This window comes from Salvia hispanica, chromosome 4 (assembly GCF_023119035.1).
Source record: "Salvia hispanica cultivar TCC Black 2014 chromosome 4, UniMelb_Shisp_WGS_1.0, whole genome shotgun sequence".
NCBI lineage: Eukaryota > Viridiplantae > Streptophyta > Magnoliopsida > Lamiales > Lamiaceae > Salvia > Salvia hispanica.
Window position 1 is genome coordinate 19,746,969 of NC_062968.1, and position 22,501 is coordinate 19,769,469.

Genomic DNA, 22,501 nt, shown 5'->3' on the forward strand with positions numbered 1-22,501 from the left:
GAATTGATGGACGGAGGGAGTAACAATTTAATAGTATAACTAACCAAATACTACAATATAAAAAAATCATACTCCCTTTAAGAAGGGTCATCTAATTATTTAGCAAGTCTAATTACAAACAAGAGAGTAAATAGGGTTTGTGATGGAACAGTTATTTTAGGGGTTAAAATAAATGGATGAGCAATGAGGTAGATTTAAAGGGTATGGTTTTTGGACCTCAAATGTCACTTTTGAAGAGAGACAAAAGAAATGAGGGGAAATAGGGATGTTTCCCAAAAATTGTGATACCTTTTTAATACTCTAATTCAAACAAGCCTGTCTGCTCTATCACATAGATTTGGAAGCATCTCTCTATACAGTTGTTCGACTTACTTTGCAATATGTGTCTCTCTCTATACATATATATGTGAGATGCATGTCACCATTTGATTTTGTGTACCCCATTGTTCTACTTCACTTATGTAACCACAAAATAATAGTACAATGATGCACACTATATTAGTTGTTACACAATTTTAATAAAATTGTAAATAATGGAAAAAGTGTGGATGTACTATTTTACGCGACCCTCAGCGATGACAAACTTTATGGAACGGAGCGAGCGAGCATTTGTACTCTATTTATAAACAGTTTCATTTTATCATTTTATTATATTCATAAAAAGTAATTATTTTCTATTGTAAACACTACACCATAATATACTCTTTTGCTATTTTTTTTTTATCATTGTTGATAATATTTTATAAGATGTTATATATCAATTATTTTTTATTAAAATTCGTGTCATATATATTAGAGCTATGCTTTGAGAACATATGACATGGATTGCATACAGACATATCATATCTTATGACTGCAGATGTAGCCAAAATTTTGAGTTTGGCAATGGACCATCAGTTTTAAAGTGAATACATCGAAGTCCACATAAATTTTTGCAGACTGTCTAATGGATCAAGACCAATTTCTAGAGAAAAGTACTACTCCTTAAACAATTTCTATTTTCATACTACTAAAACCGTAACATACTGTAAATTCTGAAAATTGTATAAAAAAAATTACTATTGTTTTCAACTTTCAACCTTTTTTTGGAACCAGTCTTTGGTCCAATATTATGTGTATAAATATCTTGAGAAACATAAAAACTCAAACACAATTATGTTAATATACGTTTTAGTTGGGCCTATTCCCCAGAAGGCCGGATAGTGAGCCTCCTTTTCATTTGGGCTTTCCAGATCGATTGAAAAAAAATATTAGTTATTAATGTTTTGTTTGCAATATTAGTTATGACAACATTAGTTACAAAAAAGCCTCTTAAAAAACTCCAACTAATTAATCCGTTGTCAATAGACTAAGTAAAAATTCAGTGGTAATACTGTGTCCAACCAATCATAATTCTATAAAGAGATAAAAAAAAATAGTCTGCAGCTTGAATCAATTAAATTTAGGCCTAATTAGTACAATTGATTAAGGTCCCTTCAGGGACATCTGATAAAATTGGAACGATACAGAGAGGATTAGCACGTCCCTTCCTGCGTAAGGATGACACACATACAATTGATTAGAGTAAAATTTATGGAGTATATATCTATAACATTTTAATTAATATCTTTTTTGCTATGTAAACAATTAATTAGAGTGTACAGTTTACATCTATAATAATAACATTTTAATATATTTGGTATGGACTACACGATTCTCTATGAACTACTCCCTCCGTCTCAGATTTGTAGTAACATTTTGCCATAAAAGTCCATCCCACATTTGTAGTAACATTTAGAATTTACCATATTTGTACATAAAATTTTACCCTATTATTCACTAAAATTACACCCAAATGCCATTATCTATATTAAAATAAATCAAAACAAAAATAAAAAATCAAAAAATCAAAGAGGGACCCACCTTCAACCAACTCACTTCATTTATTACACACTCCATCATCTCACTCCACTATCTCATTTCATTTATTACACACTCCACCTCTCACTTCATTAATTACACACTCCACTAATTTCTTAAAACTCGTGCCATAACTAAATGTTACTACAAATGTGGGACGGAGGGAGTAATATTCTGAAAATATTATACGTACTGATTTGTATGTTAAGTTGTTAACGGTTATGCATAGGAGTTGACATAGTAGTACAATTTTTCTTACAAAACATAAAAATAAAAAATTACTACTACGATCTAACAATTAGATTATGCTCCATAGGGTGTTCTCCTAGTTGTGAAGTAGTCCATTCTATGATCATAGTCAAACATTCAGAATGCATGCACCTAGATTAAGAATAGCATATAATTTTACAAAATAGATAGAAAGATATAAACTGCAATAATGTTATCTTGAGCTATAATCAATGGAAATATTAATAATTTAATACATATATTATGCCTGAGTCGGTTGAATGGAATCAAAACTGATAACTTGAATTCGAAACTGCTTGATTCTAAAGTTTTAGTGTTATATTAATAGAGTAATGAGGCTGGAAAGTGGTAATAATTCAGCTTGGTGATCAAGTGATGACAATTTGATTTTGAAAGCTATTGTTTGATTCAAGATTAATTAGTTAATGTAGTTGACTTCATAGACAATCACATGCATTGCCTTTCCCAATAGTAGGAACACATTTGCACTCCACAACTCCTATAAATTTGGAGATTGGCTGCCTACAATAATCACTTACTCATTCAATCACAAATTAATACCAACATCACTTGATTTCAACTTATGTTCAAAAATATGGGAAGAGAGTGTAGTAGTGCAGTGTATGTGGTGGCGGTGTTGCTACTATTTGTAGCAATAGCCGAAGCTGATACTCCACCCGGAATAGCCAATAATCCGAGCCATGCAAGATGCTTGACCAAGAAGTACAAGCATTGCTATAATTTGGAGCATGTTTGCCCTAAATTTTGCCCTGATTCTTGCACCGTCGAATGTGTCTCTTGTAAGCCTATTTGTGGTCCCGGATCTACTCCGCCTCCTTCTGATGATGGAAAGGACGATGATGAGTCCTCCCCACCATCCAAAGGAACTGGCGATGATGACGGCAAAGGAAAGGGAGGTGCTGATGGCGGCAAAGGAAGCTCTTCTCCACCATCTGAAGGAAAAGGAGATGAGGATAATGATGATGACGGCGGCAAAGGAAAGGGTGATGATGATGGCGGAAAAGGAAAGGGAGATGATGATAATGATGATGATGGTGGCGGTAAAGGAAAGGGCGATGACGATGGAAAAGGAAAGGGAGATGATGATAATGATGATGATGATGGCGGCAAAGGAAAGGGCGATGACGATGGCGGCAAGGGAAATTCTCCTCCGCCATCCAAAGGAAATGGAGATGATGATGACGACAACGGCACAGGAAAGGGAGATGATGATGGAAAGACCCCTCCTAAACCTCCAACTCCATCAACACCCCCTTATTCTCCAACTCCCAAACCTCCTACTCCATCTCCATCACCACCTCCCGCTTCTCCTCCTCCAACTCCCTCAACACCCATCACACCCCCGACGTCTCCATCGCCACCTCCTTCTACACCCCCTTCTTCCCCAACTCCAACTCCATCACCATCACCACCTCCAGTTTCTCCACCTCCAACTCCCTCCACACCCACCACACCCCCGACTTCTCCATCACCACCGCCATCTTCTCCACCTCCCTCAACACCCACCACACCCTCGACTTCTCCATCACCACCTCCTTCAACACCCCCTTATTCTCCACCTACAACTCCCTCCACACCCACGACTTCTCCATCACCACCGCCATCTTCTCCACCTCCCTCAACACCCACCACACCCCCGACTTCTCCATCACCACCTCCTTCAACACCCCCTTATTCTCCACCTACAACTCCCTCCACACCCACGACTTCTCCATCACCACCGCCATCTTCTCCACCTCCCTCAACACCCACCACACCCCCGACTTCTCCATCACCACCTCCTTCAACACCCCCTTCTTCCCCAACTCCATCCTCAACTCCCACAACACCCACCACGCCCCCAACCTCTCCATCACCACCTCCACCTACCTCAACACCACCTTCTTCCCCCGCCTCTCCCCCATATTCCCCTCCAGAATCAGATGCCGCTAGTCTAAAGAGAAAAAGATGCAAGAACAGAAACTACCCTCAATGCTATGGGGTAGAGCATGTATGCCCCTCATCTTGTCCTTCCACATGCGAGGTCGACTGCGTCACGTGCAAACCAGTCTGCCGTAAGTCCTCATGCAAACCCTATTGATAAGAATATTCTTTCATTTTTAAAAAAAGTAAAAACTAAATTTCTTTTATTGCTTACCAATTCAGTCATTCTTTATATCATTTTATCACCACATTTCATTACAACTTCTCACACACATATATATGTACATGCAGAATGTGACATGCCCGGAGCGGTATGCCAAGACCCCCGCTTCATCGGCGGCGACGGCCTCACTTTCTACTTCCACGGCAAGAAGGACCGCGACTTCTGCCTCGTCACCGACCCCAACCTCCACATCAACGCCCATTTCATCGGAAAACGAAACCACAACATGAAGAGAGACTTCACCTGGGTCCAATCCATCGCCATCCTCTTCGGCAACCACCACCTCCTCATCGCCGCACAGAAGACCGCCGCATGGGACGACTCCATCGACCGCCTCTCCCTCTCCTTCGACGGCGAGCCAATCCCCACCTTCACCGTCTGGAAGTCCGGGACAGCCACCATCGAAAGAGACAGCGACACCAACAGCGTTGTAGTCGAAGTGGATGGCCTTTTCAAGATCTCAGCTAAAGTTGTTCCGATTACTCAGCAAGAATCAAGAATCCACAACTACGGAATCACAGAAGACGATTGTTTTGCTCATCTGGAGCTGGGATTCAAGTTCTCTTCGTTGAATGCCAACGTGAATGGAGTGCTGGGGCAGACTTACAGAGAGAATTATGTTAGCAGAGTGAAGATGGGAGTGGCGATGCCGGTGCTCGGAGGGGAGAGGGAGTTCTCCGTCTCCAATATCTTCGCCACGGACTGCGCTGTTTCGCAGTTTCGCGGCGGGGAACTGCGGCAGGAATATGAGGAGGACGTGCTTGAGCTGCCGACCATGAAATGCGGCACTGGGATTGACGGAAGAGGAGTCGTGTGCAAGAGATAAGAGATTAAATTTGCATTCTCTGGTTTACTCTAATTATGATTAATACAATAATAATAATAATAATATATCGTTTGGGAAGAAGACATAAGAAGGCCATAATTACATGGTTATTCATAAGTTTTTAACTTTTACTATGCAATTAATAAGGTTTCAATAATTTCTTGTAATTTGTTACATTGAGATATTAATTAATCTCTGAGCAATTACTGTTTCTTATTATTTCCTCAACATGACTACAATTGTACTAGTATATGTTAGTACTATAATTTACATATTTACCACTAAATTATAATCACACAAGCTAATATTCTTTGTGGATAAATAAATGCAATTAAAATATAACAATATAAAATAAAGGATACAAAAATACATATACTTATATACGATTCCGCCTCCTCATTCCGAGTTCTACTCTTACAATACACTAAATATCCACAAACCATACATAAACATTACACTAATCATGCATTTTGAATTATGTTTTATATTTTTTGCCGATGTTCAAATTATATTTAGCACATAAAACGCATATATAATATACTAGCAAGAACGAAGGTGGTCATGGTTTGATGAGAATACATCTAACGGGCGATCCCTCCGCACCAACCAATCGCAAAGGTAAGCAGTGCACCGAATATATTCCGGGCTCTACACCATCAAGTTTCAGCCCTTCTACTGGGATGATTTCCTGAACAAACTGCACATGTTCAAAACAAGTGTATGTGCAATAGACACTCGATTTGGAATAATCAGAGAAGAAATCCTCACTCTTCCTTCAAGAAAAATAAGATGACAAGAAAGTAGATCGTCGAATGTAGCCACGAACAGGTAATCCACTCCTACCATCAAAGACAGAATTGGCCTCACTTAAATAGACCTACTTTGTTTATTGAATGATTGAATCAAGAAAAAACATATTCCTAGCTTTCATGGTAATCCAAGAAGAAGAGACATGAAGAAGAACTCATCTGTGATGAGCGGATCAGTAGAAAAACTACGTGAAAGCATATACAGGTGCACAAGTGAAGTAGTGAAACATAGAGAACGAACTCTTAAATTTTGAGCTTCAAGTCTTACCGACAAGTTTGATGTCAGTATTATCGACAAGCCACTGTGCCCCATCGTTCATGAACCCAATATAACTTGTGTCAAATGCCTTCTTGTACATAAGGCCTCTGAAAAAGAATTTATGGAACACATTTCTTACAAGAACTATAGCTTATGCAAACTCTTAAGAAGAGCTGAGATTCCACTAATACAATTACCTGTCCGTATTTAGTGTTCTGAAGAGTACTCTTCTTACTCCCTTCGGAATATTTAAGGACTTCATAACTTCAGCTAAAACATGGATGTCGCAATAGAACAAATGTGAATATTCATGTGATGAAGCATGGCAGGATACATATAGGAGTAGTTATATAGCTCATACCAGTGATATTTGTGTCTCTTGGAACATCCACAACCAATGCATCCCCTGTTCAAAAAAAAAAAAAGCAAACTGAACTGTGATAAACATAAATATATCAAGGGATAAGTAACAGAAGTCAAAATAACAAGCTAACATTGATGCTGAAACTGATACTACTATATAACAAAATGCTAACCTCTTTTCAATGAACTTAATATGCTTGATCAAAGGTGTTTCTGAACATTTCAAATTCAATTCAGGGGAAATACCGGATACAGGATGTGTTGTGACAGATCGAGGAATTCAAATGTGAGAATCAACAATAGTTAGTGATACAGTAATTAACACCAAAACCACGCAATCGCAATCGCAATCGCAATCCCTAATTTCTCCAAAAACTCATATAATGAATCCCTTAATTAGGATATCAACTGAAAAAGGAAAAATCAATTCATGAATCGATTGAAGGGTACCGTTGAGAACATCGAGATCGAGCGAGGCGGCATCGAAGCCGGCGTCGAGGTAGTGATCGAAGACGTGGCCAGGCGCATCGACGTGGGTGCCGGTGTGGGCGGAGAGCTTCATCTCGGAGAAATTCGCGACCGATCCGTTCTTCATGCTCCTAGCCAGCCACACGACGCGGCCGATTCCGTCGGCGGACTCCCACGCCGGCAAGTCCGGGTGGTACCGGTGGCTTATGTCGATGATGCGGCCGCCTCCGTACACTTGGGGGACGAGATCGTCTGCGGCGGCGGAAGTGCAGGGCTGATCGAGCCCGTAGGGCGGAGGATACGCCGCGTTGGAGGTGGCGGCGGTGAGAGGGAGCAGCAGCGCGCATGTTAGCAGGAGGAGTTCCATGATGGAATTTGGGGATAGTGAATCGGTGTTTGGAGAAGCATTTCAGGTTGTTTTCAGCAAATTTGTGATTGGATAAACTAGTCAAACAAATTGACTTATTGAAATCTCAAACAACAAAAAATCTGTCCAAATAGTACAAAATTTTACACTGTCTCGTTTCTTTCATTTTAATTTAGAAATATTTCGTTACTAGAGAATCCATGCATGCAGGAGCTGAATGAGCTTGATGTTCCATAAATACTGTATTTAATTTGGTTCCAAATATTTAAATGCGCTTGTATTTAAAGAAGTAGTGCTATTTGGTCATGGTTGATTATAAATATTTTTTTGTTAGATACGTGAAAACGAAAATGGAAAGAATATTAGTATATAGGACTCCCTCCTCTTGCTAAAATAATACTCCCTCCGTTCCATAGTAATAGAGTCATTTTGCTATTTTGGTACGTTCCATAGTAATAGAGTCATTTCCCTTTTTAGTAAAAAGTCAACACATTTTTCCACACATACTTTATTCTCTCTTCATCTTTCTACCTTTTTCATTTTTCACTTTATTCTCTCTTTACTTAATTCACTTAACACAATTTTTCTTAATCTCCGTGCCGAAAAGAAACGTCTTTATTACTATGGAACGGAGGGAGTATGTGAATAACATAAGTTTTAATGAAAAATTAATAAAATAGTAATAATGTATGAGAAAATGTGAGAAAAGCATGAGAGAACAAACAAAAAAGGGACAGAATAATATTAATAATTATGAGAAAAACCTTCTCATTTTGGATGAGTCTATTTTTTTGAACATCCTGAAATGAAAAGATGAGACTATATTTCGTGGACAAAAATTAGTATATAAATTGGACCACTTATGTAATTATGTTGAACCATTTCTTTTAGATACACGCTTTTAACAAGACAATGTTTAATGTCTTAATGGATTGGTAATAAAAGGAATAAGTGATTAGATGTGTCTTAACTCTTAAGTTACTATGAATTTGTGTGATTTAATAATAAAAAGGGATAAGTGATTAAAGTCGATCGCAAACTGAAGCATTGTCGTATGCAAAACCAAAATTTAATGAAAGTTCGTGTATACACGATTTATGATAAAGATTATAATAGAGACCACTATGCATAGAAACGCAATTTGATCTATAGTAATGTGTTTATTTTGAACCATAGGTAATATAAGTAGAAATAATAACATAGTAAGATAATTCACCACATAAACTTATTGATAAAACAAATACTGGATCCCATATTTTACCAACATAATTAATCATCCAAAGTAAATGCCTAAATAGTGTAAATAGCCTCCAGGGATGCTTTCCAATATCATCCCTTCATCAGAACACATCTGATGGGTGATCCCTCAGCACCAACCAATCTCAAAGGCAAGCAGTGCACAGTGTATAATCCTGCTTCAACATCATCAAGTTTCAGCCCTTCAACTAGGATTATTTCCTGTTAATTTTCATCACTATCAAATATTGTTCCACTTGGAGTTGATGTGGTTAAAAATTCATTTCAGACCTTAACCACAAGATGATATCTAAATGTCTCCTAGAAACAGACATCTATGTATTTGAAAGGCTGAACTTACCTTGCTTAAAAGAAAAACACGATGAGCAGCGGTCAGATAATCAGTGGCAGCAACGGACAAGTAATCGAGTCCTGCAATGGAGATGACTCATCAAGTTCACAAATAACAAGTGGAGAAATGCTCGAATAGCCAGGAAATGGATATCTATGCTTCTTACCCACAAGTTTGATGGCAGTGTTATCTACAAGCCACTGTGCTCCATCTCCTGTGAATCCCACGTAACTTGAATCGTATTCCTTTTTGTACATAAGGCGCCTGAAAAAAGAATCGCGTATAAATCCCCAATCATAAATTCTCAGATGCCATATAATGAAACCAATGAGCTGGTTTGAAACTAAAGTCAAATACAAGCTTTGATATGACCACAAGAAACGCAAAAATGCCATTAAGCACCGCAAAAATGACACAGGCTGACCAGATCCAAGATATAAGGAGTGTAAGAACACTCAATTATCATCAGCACTAAACTAAGAAGACTTGCTCGATTACGTTAACATTACCTATCCGTATTTAGCGTTCTGAAAAGTACTCTTCTCACACCCTTGGGAATGTTCAAGGACTTCATAACTTCAGCTGAATCAGACAAAACCAAAGAGAGGAATAGCATAATTAAAGAATTAGGAAACAAGTACATTTACTCAAACTGATCATCCATTCCAGCACATATACATTTCAATACCAAGAATTCAAGCTTCGCATACCAGTAATATTCTTATCTCTGGGAACATCTACGAGCAACGCAGGTCCTGTCCAAATACAGAATTCATGCCATTACAAACAATTTCAAGCAGACACAGCAATCAAACCATCAAATGCAGCAAATCCAGATAATGCAGACGTTTCTTAAAGCTCATTAGCTAAAGCAACTTAGCATAACTTCACAGGTTTTGGCTCGTTAGCTTGTGAGCAAGTTCGGCAGGTAAGAACACAGAAACAAGGTGAATAGACCTCCTCAGTCAACCTGGAATTCCTAAATTGTTCATCTAACAAGGAAATCAGATGGCAATATGATTATATGAGACCTAAAATTCCAGATCCAATTAAGCATAAATTAGTAAAAAACCGATTTGAGAGAAACTAATCTGCTAGTTGAGCTGCTAAAAACAGAGATCATAACTAAGCATAGTAGATTCAAAGTGATAACCTAACCAAATCTGCAGTGTAGAAATCCAAATCAACAGTTAGAGAGAGTGAATTGAAGAATGGTTACCATTGAGTACTCTGAGGTCAAGGGTATCGGCATCAAAGCCTTGTTCGAAGTAGTTCTCGTAGAAATGGCCAGGCGCGTCGACGTGAGTGCCGGCGTGGAGCGGCAATTTGAGCTCGGAGAAATTGAAGTCGGAGCCGTTCTTCATGCTCCTGAGCAGCGTGAGGAAGTTGCCGAGTCCGTTGGGGTAGATTCCCACGGGCGTGTTAGGAGTGAAGCTGTGAGTGATGTCGTGGATCACTCCGCCTTCGTAGTCATCCCTCCGTACAGGAACGTCGTTTGAATTGGTTGAGGAAGATGAGACAGCCAAAGCGAGGATACAAATCACTAAAATCCTCATTTCGCTCATTTTGGAGAAGAGAGGTTTGTGATTGTGAGATTGAATAGCGTTTTTCTCTGTTTTATGAAGCAACAGACGGCCATGGTGGTGAGTCTGGTAACTAACTGCGTCGCTATCAAATTACTTAAATTATTATTTTAATGTGTTTTGTTTAAATATTCATATGGCGAAGAAATATTGGCTGTTTTTCCGCACACAATAGTCGATCATTTCAGTCTTCATCGAAGTAACGTTGACTAATTTGATTCTGTTTTGATTGATCGAATAGATTGGATAAGATCGAATAATTATTAGTTTCAATTTAAATGGATTACTCTCTCCGTCCCATAATAATAATAAAATTTACTGCTTCCTCCATTTCATAGTAATGGAAACGTTTCTTTTCGGCACGAAGATTAAGAAAAATTGTTATTGGTGAGTTAAATAAATGAAGAATAAAGTAGAAAATGAAAAATGTAGAGAGATAAAGAGAGAAACAAGTAGGAGAGACCAAAATAGGTCTGGAGAAATATGTTGACTTTTACTAAAAGGTGAAATGACTCTATTACTATAGAACGTACAATGGAAAAATAGTTGTATTACTATGGAACAGACGGAGTACATTTTATCATTTTAGTATATCCCACAATAAAAGTCATATTTCATTTTTATCATAAATAGTACTCCCTCCGTCCCGCTTAAGATGACACGTTTTCCTTTTTAGTTTGTCCCAACTAAGATGACACATTTCCTTTTTTGGTAACTTTCTCTCTCCAATTAATACACTCAACCACTTTTTCTCACTCCTATTAAAATATTCATCTTTCTTTATCCCCCTACTTTATACTTACACTCACCTTCTCTCTCTCCAATTAAACACTTTAACCAATAATTCCTAAAACTCCGTACCGGCTAAGCAATGTGTCGTCTTAGCCGGGACGGAGAGAGTATAATAAGTAGGTCTCACATTCTACTAACTCACTTTACTCTCAATTTTTTATAAATTAATATAAAAACGGGACTTCATATTGCATTAAATTTTTCGACCCACTATTTTTTATATTTATTTAAATTTTTGTCCATACTAAATATGACTCCTATTATGGTACGGGAGTATCAAGTACTCCGTATACTCTTGAATAACCTATTCCTACACAATACACCTTCCGTCCCTTTATATTTTGTCACCATTTGACCCGATACGAATTTTAAAAAATATACTAATAAAAAGTAGGTTGAAAAGTTAGTAGCATGTAGGTCGTATTTTTATATGTATTAGTTTTATAGTAAAATGTGATTGAAAAATAGTGGAATATGAGGTCTACAACTAAAAATATTAAAGTGAAAATTGATATTTTTTGGGACGGACGAAAATAGAAATAAGTGACAAATTGTAAAGATGGATGGAGTAAATTAAGAATAAAGACAATTATATACGCAAAATTGATGAAATCCTTTTTTCTTTGTTCTGTAGCTTTATGATTTCGTGCACTTTTTTGGTAATTGAAGTCTGGCGATTGATTATTCAAGTTTGCGGCTCATAAGAAAAAGATGGTCTGAAAAGGAGGACAAATCATTACCTTAATTTCTTGGATAGTTAATCTTAATTTCTTGGATAGTTAATGAATGATAAAATATAGGTTGTATGACTTAATAGGTAGTTTTGATAGGGAAATACTCCTTCCGTCCGTAAATAGGAGTCCCGTTTTTTTATTTTGGTCCATCCGTGAATAGGAGTTTCGGTTCATAATTATCATAAATGGTAAAAAAGCTCCACATTCCATTAACTTAATGCACTCACATATCATTTAAAACTAATACATCATTTAAAACTAATATATACAAGTGGAACTCATATTCCACTAACTTTCTTCTGCCTACTTTTTTTAACATCTATTAAAATTCTTGTCGGAATGGAATGAAACTCCTATTTATTGACAGAGAGTACTACATACTGTAGGTAGGAGTAGTATTGTTTAATAGAATGGGGATACACCATAACTAACGCGTAATTGAACTCGGTTTTGGATTTCAAAGTTTCCCACTTGGCTAGTGTAAAAAATTCTTAAAAGAAGAAGATTGTTAAAATTAGAGCAAATTACTAGGAAACTACTGTTATTAAATTTTAGTTTTCTCCATATACTGTGTTGCTTCATATTTGCATGTAATATATTATTGATGTGGCGTCTGGTGCATATATATTTCAAATCAATGAACTAGTAATATTTAACGTGGCGTATATATTCTCAAATTTCGTCAATCACATTAATTAGGATTTTACCCAAATTAGAGCTCATAAGACAATTGTGAATAACATTAAACTACATGGGTTTTTAACTAATTTTTAAAGTTATGGAGTAGAATTTATCAGAATCAAATATTAGTATTTTCCGGTAATTTGCCTTTTAGATTATTGAGTAAACTGCACCAAATAATCCTAATTTTTGCATTTGATGCACTAGTGACCCCTAAAAAAAAAAAAAAAAAATAGCACCAGAGGAGCCTAATTTTAAATATAATCACGAATCATGTTTTTCGGACCAAAACACCCTCAGGCCCTAAAAAGATATTTTTGTCGCCCTATTATATTGCTGACGTGTGATTTCTGCCACATTTCTGTCAGCAACTTCTTATGTAATTTTCTAATAAGTTTTTGTACTTCATACGAAATTAAAATTTTGTCATTATTTACACTTTCTAATTTTTTTTATAATATACATATTTATCATTATCTATATTAATTAATATGAACATAATAAAATGAGACCATTTCTTCCTTATAAAACTCATTTTCTGGTATTTTTTCGTATTTTTATTTCGCGTAATTTATTTTATTTACATTGACTTATGGTTCAATTTTATTTATTATGAAAATATCCTAATTTTGCAGTATTAATTTGTAAATTTACATTGTCTTATTTCAAATATTATTGTTAATAAAAAAATCTTGAAGGATTAAATAGCTAATATCACATGCTTGAATTTTTTCAAAATATTACACACGTTTCAATTTTATCATGAATGGCAAGAAACTATGCAAATTTATATCTAAAGATTGAATGTTCATATGATGTTAAAAATTTCAGTTTGAGCTAAATTAAAATTACATCAATAAAATATCAATCATAAAAATCGTCTTAAAGTTAGGCTTAGAGTAACAAATTAGTTCAATGATACATAATGAAATAATATTTTAAATGTCAATGTTTTCAATAAAACAATTATTGTATCATTTAATTAAATGTGAAATATTTTTTATTTTGTGTATTATTGATTCGGATTTTATTGCATAAATAACTTCACTTTTCCATATTTTTATTTCTCAATGAATTTCCTACATGATATAAGTACCATATTGTTACCATTAACTAGAAATAGAGGGACATGAGAATTTTTTTTGTACAAATATTGATAAAACTTTAATCACGTATGAAGTACCAGAATTTATTAGGAAATCACTTGAGAAGCAGCTGATAGGAAATGTGACAGAATTCATATGTCAGCGAATTTTGGTATTGCCAAAAATGCTCTTCAAGCTATTTGAGCATTTTCGTCAGAAAAGTGGCTAAAAAACATGATTCATGATTATATTTAACGTGAGGCCCCTCTGGTGCTATTTTTTTTATTCGGGGTCACTGGTGCAACAAGTGCAAATGTCAGGGTCATTTGGTGCAGTTTAACATCCGTTTGACGGTTTGAGGATTTTGGCGGCTTAAAATAAGACATCAGGAGTAGTTTCTATTATTTACATAAATTGATCTGTCAATTATATTTGAAAATTTGGCTCGACTTATTTTAACATAAATAATACCCGCAAGTGTATGTGGCTAGTGTAGTAATTAGCAAGCAAGAGTATTGTATCCCATAGAGATAAGATTGTATCAACTCAAGTACCACGAACAAACTTCGACTACTATCTAGACAATCCAAAGAGAAAAGGTTTTGTTCTAACACTACTATAAGCATATAACAATGAAAAATGAATTAAAAGTAACAAGAGGAAATAAACACAAGTGAAAATATACCACAAAGAGAAGAGTAGAGTTTTGGATCCAACTACAATGGAATTGTTGTGCAATTGATTCAACAACTTCGATTACCCATTTTATGTCTCTAGGATTACTAGGAAAGTCGCTAGTCTAGGTTGAGCCCCCTCGCGAGTGTACTCACCCCGTTGATTAACCCTTAATATTGAAGTCTCCTTCTAATATGTTTAGATTAACTCCAAATAACAAAAGACCCAAGTCCTCACTAAGGTTCCCATCTCTCGAGTGTAGATTATCAAAGTGATGCTCACTCTTTTATCAAACCTAGATAGGTATCTCTCGGTTACAACTATAATGGTAAACAAACCCAATTGGTAGCTAAGCAATTGAATTGAAAAGGCACAAGAATGAACAAAGAAATCACAATAGCTAAGCAATCAAAAGAAGTCCTTGAATTAATCACAAACATCCATTGTAGTCTTCACCAAAACTCCACAATAAATTTAGCTACTCGTGTTCTTCATGAAAACCAAAACAATGAATTCAATCAAATACATAAAAGAAAGCAAATAGATACTCCTGTGGAACGATTCTATGAATTAGAGACTCCAATCTCTCGATTTGTAGTCTTCAATCTTCAAATCCCTCTTCAAGGTGTTCTTGGGGAAGTGTAGAATGTGTGGTAGGCGGTGGAATGTTCAATCATAAGACCTAGATCCCCCTTTTCCTTTTCTTCTTTCAAAAATCGTGACTGCAGAAACGCATGCGCCTACTACGGACCCGGCCGGGTGGAGTTTTTGTACTAAGAACTCATCCGGCCGGGTGACTGATTTCGGCCTCTCTCTGCTGGAAGGTGATACTCGGCTTTGAACTATAAATTCACCCGGCCGGGTGATGTCTTTTGAGCCTTCACTGCCTCCTTAGCTTCAACCGCCAGATTTTCACCTTCTTTCCGCCCGTTTTTGCCTAAAACACTCAACAAACAATAAAACTCCAAATAATAGAATAATCGGCTGGAAATAAACAATTCAAGCAATAAACTCGACATTAAGCACCTCAACAGATTTTAGGGATTACTCCTACTTAGTTAGAGAAGCTTGTAAATATGAATCCATGATTGTGTTTTGATGATTTTCGTATTTTGGTTCTTGTCTATGTGTTAACTTAAATCCGTGTTGGGTTTTTCTAGGAAACTTAATCCGGTAATGATCTTAACTTCAATGTCTCTTTAACTTGGAGTAGGAAGCTAACATAGATTAGGAACCCTAGGCTAAAACTGATCAGGGGATAGTCCGGGGTGGATCTTGTGTGTTGAACGTTCTTAGAAACCAATCTCGAGCTTACTATGCGACTGTAGGAGTGAGGGGTTGGTGAGTAGAGCCAAGGAGACGTGATAAGCTTATCCTAGGTGTAAAATTCCACGATCAATGATCAGCTGCGTGAGAGCGAAAATCAACACGATCCCGATAAATATTGGAAAGTAATTAGACTTTAGGATTCATGTGAACAAGCAACCCAAAACAAGCTAGGAGTAGTCTTCCCCCTTTATCGTGATTCCCTTGTATTTTTCCTTCTCGTTTCATGCTTCACTCGCCTCTAGATCAAAAACCAAAAATTAAACTATTTTAATATTTTTTAGTTAGGTTTACTAGTTTTAGCCATTAATCTCCTCCCTATGGGTTCGATACCTTTTATATTGCATTGCACGTCTGTATACTCGCAGATGTAGTATTTTTAGGGACTTATTACTTGTTTTGTGTACTTATATTGCACCCTAAAAATCACAACATTTAACTAAGAGACAACACCTGCAACCATCCATCTCTTAATCATCTCATCCCTTAACTATTCATTCAATTTCATTTTTTATTTTTATTTCCAACAAATTCAATTAATATTTCATTGAAATATTAAATTAATACTAATAATTCATAAAATCATTAAAAACCACAAAAATTACCAAATTCGAGAATACGAAAAATAAATAATTGAAATCCTAATATTACAATATATTGAAAACGGCTATAAACGGCTAGTATTTTTGGGGGATTTTTTTTTTTCGATTTTTTTGGAATTAAAAAAATAAAAAATATTCAACGAATATAAACGACGCCCACTCGCGGGCCGGCGAGTGGGCATCATGGCTGCGCGGGAGCTCGCCTGCCTCTTCTCGGCACCGGGCTACGCGACGCGACGGATGTTTACAGCACTGGCTCGATGCTGGCTCGTCTCGGCGAGACGAGATCGAGCTGGCAACGAGCCAGCGCTGCGGATGCTCTTAGAAAACATCTCTCTCGCTTCCTTTCATTTTCTCCTCTTTTTTAAACTTCAGATCGATCTTTCATTTTCTGACTCAGCCGATTTATTCACTTATTTTCTCGGTGTGTAGTTTTCTTCTTTTTAATATTCTTTCATATGACCATGCAGATTATCTTTAACTTCTTATAATCTAATTTGTTTCATTAACATATTCTAAATTCTAATTGTAGCAATACAATTTTAATTCAATAAAATAGGTTTAGTTATAAGTATAAATGATAAAACTACGTGAAAGCATATACAGGTGCACAAGTGAAGTACTGAAACATAGATAACGAACCCTTAAAATTTGAGCTTCAAGTCTTACCAACAAGTTTGATGTCAGTATTATCGACAAGCCACTGTGCCCCATCGTTCATGAACCCAATGTAACTTGTGTCAAATGCCTCTGTATTTAGTGTTCTGAAGAGTCCTCTTCTTACTTCCTTCGGAATATAAGGACTTCATAACTTCAGCTAAAAACATGGACGTGGCAATAGAAAGAATGTGAAGGAATGTGAATATTCTATAGTGGCATGTGATGAAGCATGGCAGGATACATATAGTAGTTCTCTTGGAACATCCACAACCAATGCATCACCCACCTGTTCAAAAAGGAAAACAAGAGCATATACGGCTTCGAGCGAGGCGGCATCGAAGTAGTGAACAGCGCATATTAGCAGCGGCGGTGTCATCACGCCGGGAAATCAGTGAGAGATGTGGAATTTGGGGATAGTGAATTGGTGTTTATAGAAGCATCTTTACGATTGGATTAACTAGTCAAACAAATTGACTTGTTAATTGAAATCTCAAACAAGATAAATATCCGGCGTATCGATTGATAGCTATACACAAAATAGTAAAAAAATTTATAGTGCCTCGTTTCTTTCATTTTAATTTTAGAAAAATTTCATCACTTTTTAGAGATTCCATGCATGCAGGAGCTGAATGAGTTCCATAAATATTTAATTTGGTTCCAAATATTTAAATGCGTCTGTATTTAAAGAAGTAGTGCTATTTGGTCATGGATGATTATAAATATTTTTTGCTTAGATACATGAAATGGAAATAATGGTACTATATATAAAAATTAAATTAGTGTACTAACTCAAATTTCTTATTTCATTTAGTATTATATTATGGCAGTTAGTTTTTTCCAAAAAAATCTATATGTACCACTAGTTAAGCTATTTCTTTTTACACGTGCTTTAACTAGATAAGTTATCGAGTAGTAATACTTATTTCTTTTTATTTAATTTATTAATGGATATACTAAGTGGTAGGCCTAGGAGGCGTGGAATAAATAGAGGCCAAAGCCACCAGGGTTAGTGCCGACATCTACTGCTCCCTCCATCCCACAAAAATATGCACTCTTTCATTTTTAGTTCGTCCCACAAAAATATGTGCTTTCTAATTTTGAAAAGTCTTTTCTCCCTAATGTGATGAGACTCATTCTTCACTAACAATACTTTAATTACTTTCCTTTCTACCTCTCTTACTTTACCAATTTTATATTAAAGCTCATGATGTACCAAAAGTGCATATTCTTTGAGGACAGAGGGAGTATGATACTATTCCTCAATTTTTAGCAAATTAAAGTCATGCAAACCGAAGTATTCTAGCTGTACATTAAACCAAAACTTGATGAAAGTTCGTGTATACATGATTTATACTCCATAAAGAGTAAAATAGAGACACTATGCATAGTCGCATGATCGGCTCTTGAGATCTATTAATGTGGAATAGAAATAATTACATAAGATAGTTCACCACATTTACTGATAGATTAAACACACATATACTTATTGCTTGGACAAATACTGGATCCTATATTTTACCAACATTTACTTATTATCGAAAGTAAATGTCTAAATAGTAAAAATAGCCTCCAGGGATGCTTTCCAATCTCATCCCTTCATCAGAACACATCTGATGGGTGATCCCTCAGCACCAACCAATCTCAAAGGCAAGCAGTGCACAGTGTATAATCCTGCTTCAACATCATCAAGTTTCAGCCCTTCAACTAGGATTATTTCCTGTTAATTTTCATCACTATCAAATATTGTTCCACTTGGAGTTGATGTGGTTAAAAATTCATTTCAGACCTTAACCACAAGATGATATCTAAATGTCTCCTAGAAACAGACATCTCAGCAGAGAGCACTGTATTTGAAAGGCTTAACTTACCTTGCTTTTAAGAAAAACACGGTGAGCAGCGGTCAGATAATCGGTGGAAGCAACGGACAAGTAATCGATTCCTGCAATGGAGATGGCTCAGCAAGTTCACAAAGAGTGCAGAAATGTTCGAATAGCACAGGAGATGGATATCTACTTTTCAAGTCTTACCCACAAGTTTGATAGCAGTGTTATCTACAAGCCATTGTGCTCCAGCTCCTGTGAATCCCACGTAACTCGAATCAAATTTATTTGTGTACATAAGGCGCCTGAAAAAAGAATCGCGTATAAATCCCCAATTGGAAATTCTCAGACGACTTAAAATGAAACCAGTGAGCCGGTTTGATAATTAGAAGAGCATTTTGAGTGTCTCAACGACAAATGAGATATACTTTAACTAAAGCCAAATACGAGCTTTGATATGCTCGACAAGAAACGTAAAAAATGTCGTTAACCACAGCCAGAAATGAGACAGGCTGACCAGAAGTGTAAGACCACTCAGCACTGAACTAAAGAAGAGTTGGTTGATTACATTGAAGATTACCTATCCGTATTTAGTGTTCTGAAAAGTACTCTTCTCACACCCTTGGGAATGTTCAATGACTTCATAACTTCAGCTGAAACAGAGAAAACCAAAGAGAGGAAAAGCAGAATCAGAGACTTAGGAAACAAGTACATCTACTCAAACTGATCATCCATTCCAGCACACATACATTTAAGACGGAACATTTTTTTTGTTCCTCCGAACTTTGTCAAGGTAATAATTTTGGTCTGTCACATTTGAAAATATCGTTTGAGCTACTTTTTGTCACTATTTCAAACTTTTTCAGGACGAAAATACCCTCAAGCTCATGAAGGGCGTTTCAGACATCTTAGAAGGCCGTTTTAAATTAGTTACACATTCATTCATTTCTATTTATATTGTTACTTCAGATGACGAGAGAAGAAAAAAATGGAGAAGAAGAGAGAATGAAAAAATGGGAAAGAAGAATTAGAGATATAAATCATGGGGTATGTTAGAATGATAACCCATATTTAGGGTGATAACCTAGCAACCTATCATTTTATGGACGAAATATATCATTTAAATACCAAGAATTCAAGCTTAGCATACCAGTAATATTCTTGTCTCTAGGAACATCTACGAGCAACGCAGGACCTGTCCAATGCATAATTCATGCCATTACAAACCATTTCAAAGCAGATACAGCAATCAAACCATCAAATGCAGCAAATCCAGATAAAGCAACCTAACATAACTTAACACTATTTGACTCTTAGCTCGTGAGCAAGTTTGGTAAGTAAGAACACAGAAACAAGGTGAATAGACCTCCTCAGTCAAACAGGAATTCCTAAATTGTTCATCTAACAAGGAAATCAGATGGCAATATGATTATATGAGATCTAAAATTCCAGATCCAATTAAGCATAAATTAGTAAACCGATTTGAGAGAAATTTATCTGCTAACTGAGTTGCTAAAAACAGAGATCATAACTATGCATAGTAGATTCAAACTTCAAAGTGATAACCTAATCTAATCGGCAGTGTAGAAATCCAATTCGAGGCAGAAATCAGCAATTACAGAGAGTGAATTGAAGAATGGCTACCATTGAGTACTCTGAGGTCAAGGGTATCGGCATCAAAGCCTTGTTCGAAGTAGTTCTCGTAGAAATGGCCAGGCGCGTCGACGTGAGTGCCGGCGTGGAGCGGCAATTTGAGCTCGGAGAAATTGAAGTCGGAGCCGTTCTTCATGCTCCTGAGCAGCGTGAGGAAGTTGCCGAGTCCGTTGGGGTAGATTCCCACGGGCGTGTTAGGAGTGAAGCTGTGAGTGATGTCGTGGATCACTCCACCTTCGTAGTCGTCCCTCCGTACAGGAACGTCGTTTGGATTGGTTGAGGAAGATGAAACAGCCAAAGCAAGGATGCAAATCAATACAATCTTCATTTTTGAGAAGAGTACGTCTGTGTTCGTGGGATTGACCAACGTTTTTCTCTGTTTATATGAAGCAACAGACTGCCATGGCGGTGAGACTAACTGCGTCGCTATCAAATTTCATTACTACTCTATTTTTTGAATTTTCATAGGCGTGGCGCACACAAAAGACGACGATTTAACGTTGACTAATTTGATTCTTTTTTGGTTGATCCAAAGATTGGATAAGATCGAATAGTTATTGCTCTCAAACTCTCAATCCATGTTAAAAGCAACTATACTTATTTTGCCATTTTCATATGTCCTAGTACAATACTTATTTTGCATTAAAAGCAACTATACTTTATTTTCTCTTTATTTCTTCATATTTTTTTATTTCCAAACTCTACTATTATAAAACGGAATGAGTACTCTCTCCCATTCCCACTAAATATCTCATATTTGTTCTGTGTGGATCTTAAGAAATTATTTAACATTGTGAGAATGAGTGGAAAAAGTAAGTGGAATATGAATCTTATTTTTATAAGTATAATATAATTTTATAAGAATTGTGAGTAGAATGCGCTAGTAAACTGTGTGATTCTTTTACTAAAAAATATTAAAAGTGAAATAAGATATTTATTGTAGACTGTCCAAATAAGGAAGTATGAGAAATTTAATGGGGACTGGAGGGAGTATTATCAAGTACTCCGCATACTCCTGAATAATGTAACACTTGTCGTGTACTCCCAAAATTCCATAAAAAATACGCACTTTAGGTTGCACACAAATTTTATTGAATAATTGGTAAAATAAGAAAGAGGTAGAGATAAAAAAAAAAAGTAATTAAAATATTGGCAATGTAAAATGGGTCTCATCTCACCAGAGAGAGGAGAATTTATAAAATTAAAAATGTACTCCCTCGGTCCGCGAATAGGAGTCCCGGTTGAGTTGGGTGCGGGTTTTAAGAAAAGTTTGAGTGTAATAGTTGAAGTGTGTGATAGTGGAAGGTGGAACCCATTTATATTATTATTTGCTTTATTCTTTGGAATAATGAAATGTAACATTAAGATTACAACTACTATACTGGAATGAAAAGTGGCGGTGTTTAAAAATTTGTGTACAGAAATCAAATAAAAAATTGCGGCAGAAAAGGAATTCCATTTCATTCATCCTAATCCAAAGTGAAGATTACACTTGATGAAAGTTTCAATTCATTTTCCCATCTTAAAATTCTAGAGGGAAATTTGAATTCAATTTCAGCCATTGAAATTCCCTATAAATACATTCGTTAACTACAGCTCCTCAAAAATCAAAATCCAAAAGACACAAGTTCAATTTAGCGCATGGAATCCAACTCTGAATCGACCAAAAATTGAGAATTGTGCACGTAGGGGCCGGAATCAAGGTCGGAACCGACGTTTTCCGACCAAGAAAGAGCGAATGGGAGAGTGAGAGGTGGTCCCAACAGATGGCTCGAAGAGAGAGTGGGATATTGACTGTGTGAGAGAGAGAGAGAGAAATTACAATCAAAGTTTTTTTTATAATTTAAAATTAATTGCAGCTTCTAAGTTAAGGGAATAGTGGGGTCATTTTTTAT

General features: G+C 36.3%; 4 protein-coding genes and 1 non-coding gene across 7 annotated transcripts; 2 read left to right on the plus strand and 3 right to left on the minus strand.

Annotated features, from left to right (window-relative positions):
- Positions 1-1,469: 1,469 nt before the first annotated feature.
- On the plus strand, positions 1,470-1,574 carry LOC125185733. Its single transcript, XR_007170235.1, has one exon. It is a non-coding gene; the product is annotated as a U6 spliceosomal RNA (small nuclear RNA).
- Positions 1,575-2,700: 1,126 nt separating this feature from the next.
- On the plus strand, positions 2,701-5,369 carry LOC125219088 (WAS/WASL-interacting protein family member 1-like). Its single transcript, XM_048120956.1, has 2 exons — positions 2,701-4,223; positions 4,384-5,369. The coding sequence occupies exons 1-2, from the start codon at positions 2,732-2,734 to the stop codon at positions 5,139-5,141; spliced, it is 2,250 nt and encodes a 749-aa protein (XP_047976913.1). The 5' UTR covers positions 2,701-2,731; the 3' UTR covers positions 5,142-5,369.
- Positions 5,370-5,488: 119 nt separating this feature from the next.
- LOC125219082 (cyclase-like protein 2) lies at positions 5,489-7,480 on the minus strand. Its single transcript, XM_048120948.1, has 6 exons — positions 7,023-7,480; positions 6,571-6,615; positions 6,407-6,479; positions 6,219-6,316; positions 5,910-5,980; positions 5,489-5,829 (listed from the first exon to the last, which is right to left on the minus strand). Exons 1-6 carry the CDS (start codon positions 7,405-7,407, stop codon positions 5,701-5,703), a joined length of 801 nt encoding a protein of 266 aa, XP_047976905.1. The 5' UTR covers positions 7,408-7,480; the 3' UTR covers positions 5,489-5,700.
- Positions 7,481-8,584: 1,104 nt separating this feature from the next.
- LOC125219252 (cyclase-like protein 2) lies at positions 8,585-10,616 on the minus strand. 2 transcript variants are annotated; one of them, XM_048121177.1, is made up of 6 exons: positions 10,215-10,616; positions 9,706-9,750; positions 9,505-9,577; positions 9,162-9,259; positions 9,005-9,075; positions 8,585-8,819 (listed from the first exon to the last, which is right to left on the minus strand). In XM_048121177.1, exons 1-6 carry the CDS (start codon positions 10,558-10,560, stop codon positions 8,790-8,792), a joined length of 663 nt encoding a protein of 220 aa, XP_047977134.1. In that variant the 5' UTR covers positions 10,561-10,616; the 3' UTR covers positions 8,585-8,789. The 2 variants fall into 2 exon arrangements, with proteins under 2 accessions (XP_047977134.1, XP_047977133.1); XM_048121176.1 differs by having other exon boundaries at positions 8,585-8,865; positions 10,215-10,611.
- A 7,902-nt stretch (positions 10,617-18,518) lies between these two features.
- On the minus strand, positions 18,519-21,105 carry LOC125217698 (cyclase-like protein 2). 2 transcript variants are annotated; one of them, XM_048119221.1, is made up of 6 exons: positions 20,598-21,105; positions 20,104-20,148; positions 19,534-19,606; positions 19,161-19,258; positions 19,002-19,072; positions 18,519-18,804 (listed from the first exon to the last, which is right to left on the minus strand). In XM_048119221.1, the coding sequence occupies exons 1-6, from the start codon at positions 20,932-20,934 to the stop codon at positions 18,775-18,777; spliced, it is 654 nt and encodes a 217-aa protein (XP_047975178.1). In that variant the 5' UTR covers positions 20,935-21,105; the 3' UTR covers positions 18,519-18,774. The 2 variants fall into 2 exon arrangements, with proteins under 2 accessions (XP_047975178.1, XP_047975177.1); XM_048119220.1 differs by having other exon boundaries at positions 18,519-18,850; positions 20,598-21,093.
- Positions 21,106-22,501: the final 1,396 nt, after the last annotated feature.

What these genes read in the sequence shown, in the direction of transcription:
- LOC125219088 (XM_048120956.1), top strand. Translation starts at nt 2,732, where the DNA reads ATGTTCAAAAATATGGGAAGAGAGTGTAGTAGTGCAGTGTATGTGGTG. An exon ending in CACGTGCAAACCAGTCTGCC is followed by an intron (nt 4,224 to 4,383) that starts GTAAGTCCTCAT and finishes ATGTACATGCAG; the next exon opens with AATGTGACATGCCCGGAGCG.
- LOC125219082 (XM_048120948.1), bottom strand. Translation starts at nt 7,407, where the DNA reads ATGGAACTCCTCCTGCTAACATGCGCGCTGCTGCTCCCTCTCACCGCC. An exon ending in AAGAGACACAAATATCACTG is followed by an intron (nt 6,480 to 6,570) that starts GTATGAGCTATA and finishes TCCATGTTTTAG; the next exon opens with CTGAAGTTATGAAGTCCTTA. An exon ending in TACTGACATCAAACTTGTCG is followed by an intron (nt 5,981 to 6,218) that starts GTAAGACTTGAA and finishes CTTTGATGGTAG; the next exon opens with GAGTGGATTACCTGTTCGTG.
- LOC125219252 (XM_048121176.1), bottom strand. Translation starts at nt 10,560, where the DNA reads ATGAGCGAAATGAGGATTTTAGTGATTTGTATCCTCGCTTTGGCTGTC. An exon ending in TGACCTCAGAGTACTCAATG is followed by an intron (nt 9,751 to 10,214) that starts GTAACCATTCTT and finishes GTATTTGGACAG; the next exon opens with GACCTGCGTTGCTCGTAGAT. An exon ending in GTGTTTTTCTTTTAAGCAAG is followed by an intron (nt 8,866 to 9,004) that starts GTAAGTTCAGCC and finishes GAAAATTAACAG; the next exon opens with GAAATAATCCTAGTTGAAGG.
- LOC125217698 (XM_048119220.1), bottom strand. Translation starts at nt 20,934, where the DNA reads ATGAAGATTGTATTGATTTGCATCCTTGCTTTGGCTGTTTCATCTTCC. An exon ending in TAGAGACAAGAATATTACTG is followed by an intron (nt 19,607 to 20,103) that starts GTATGCTAAGCT and finishes TCTCTGTTTCAG; the next exon opens with CTGAAGTTATGAAGTCATTG. An exon ending in GTGTTTTTCTTAAAAGCAAG is followed by an intron (nt 18,851 to 19,001) that starts GTAAGTTAAGCC and finishes GAAAATTAACAG; the next exon opens with GAAATAATCCTAGTTGAAGG.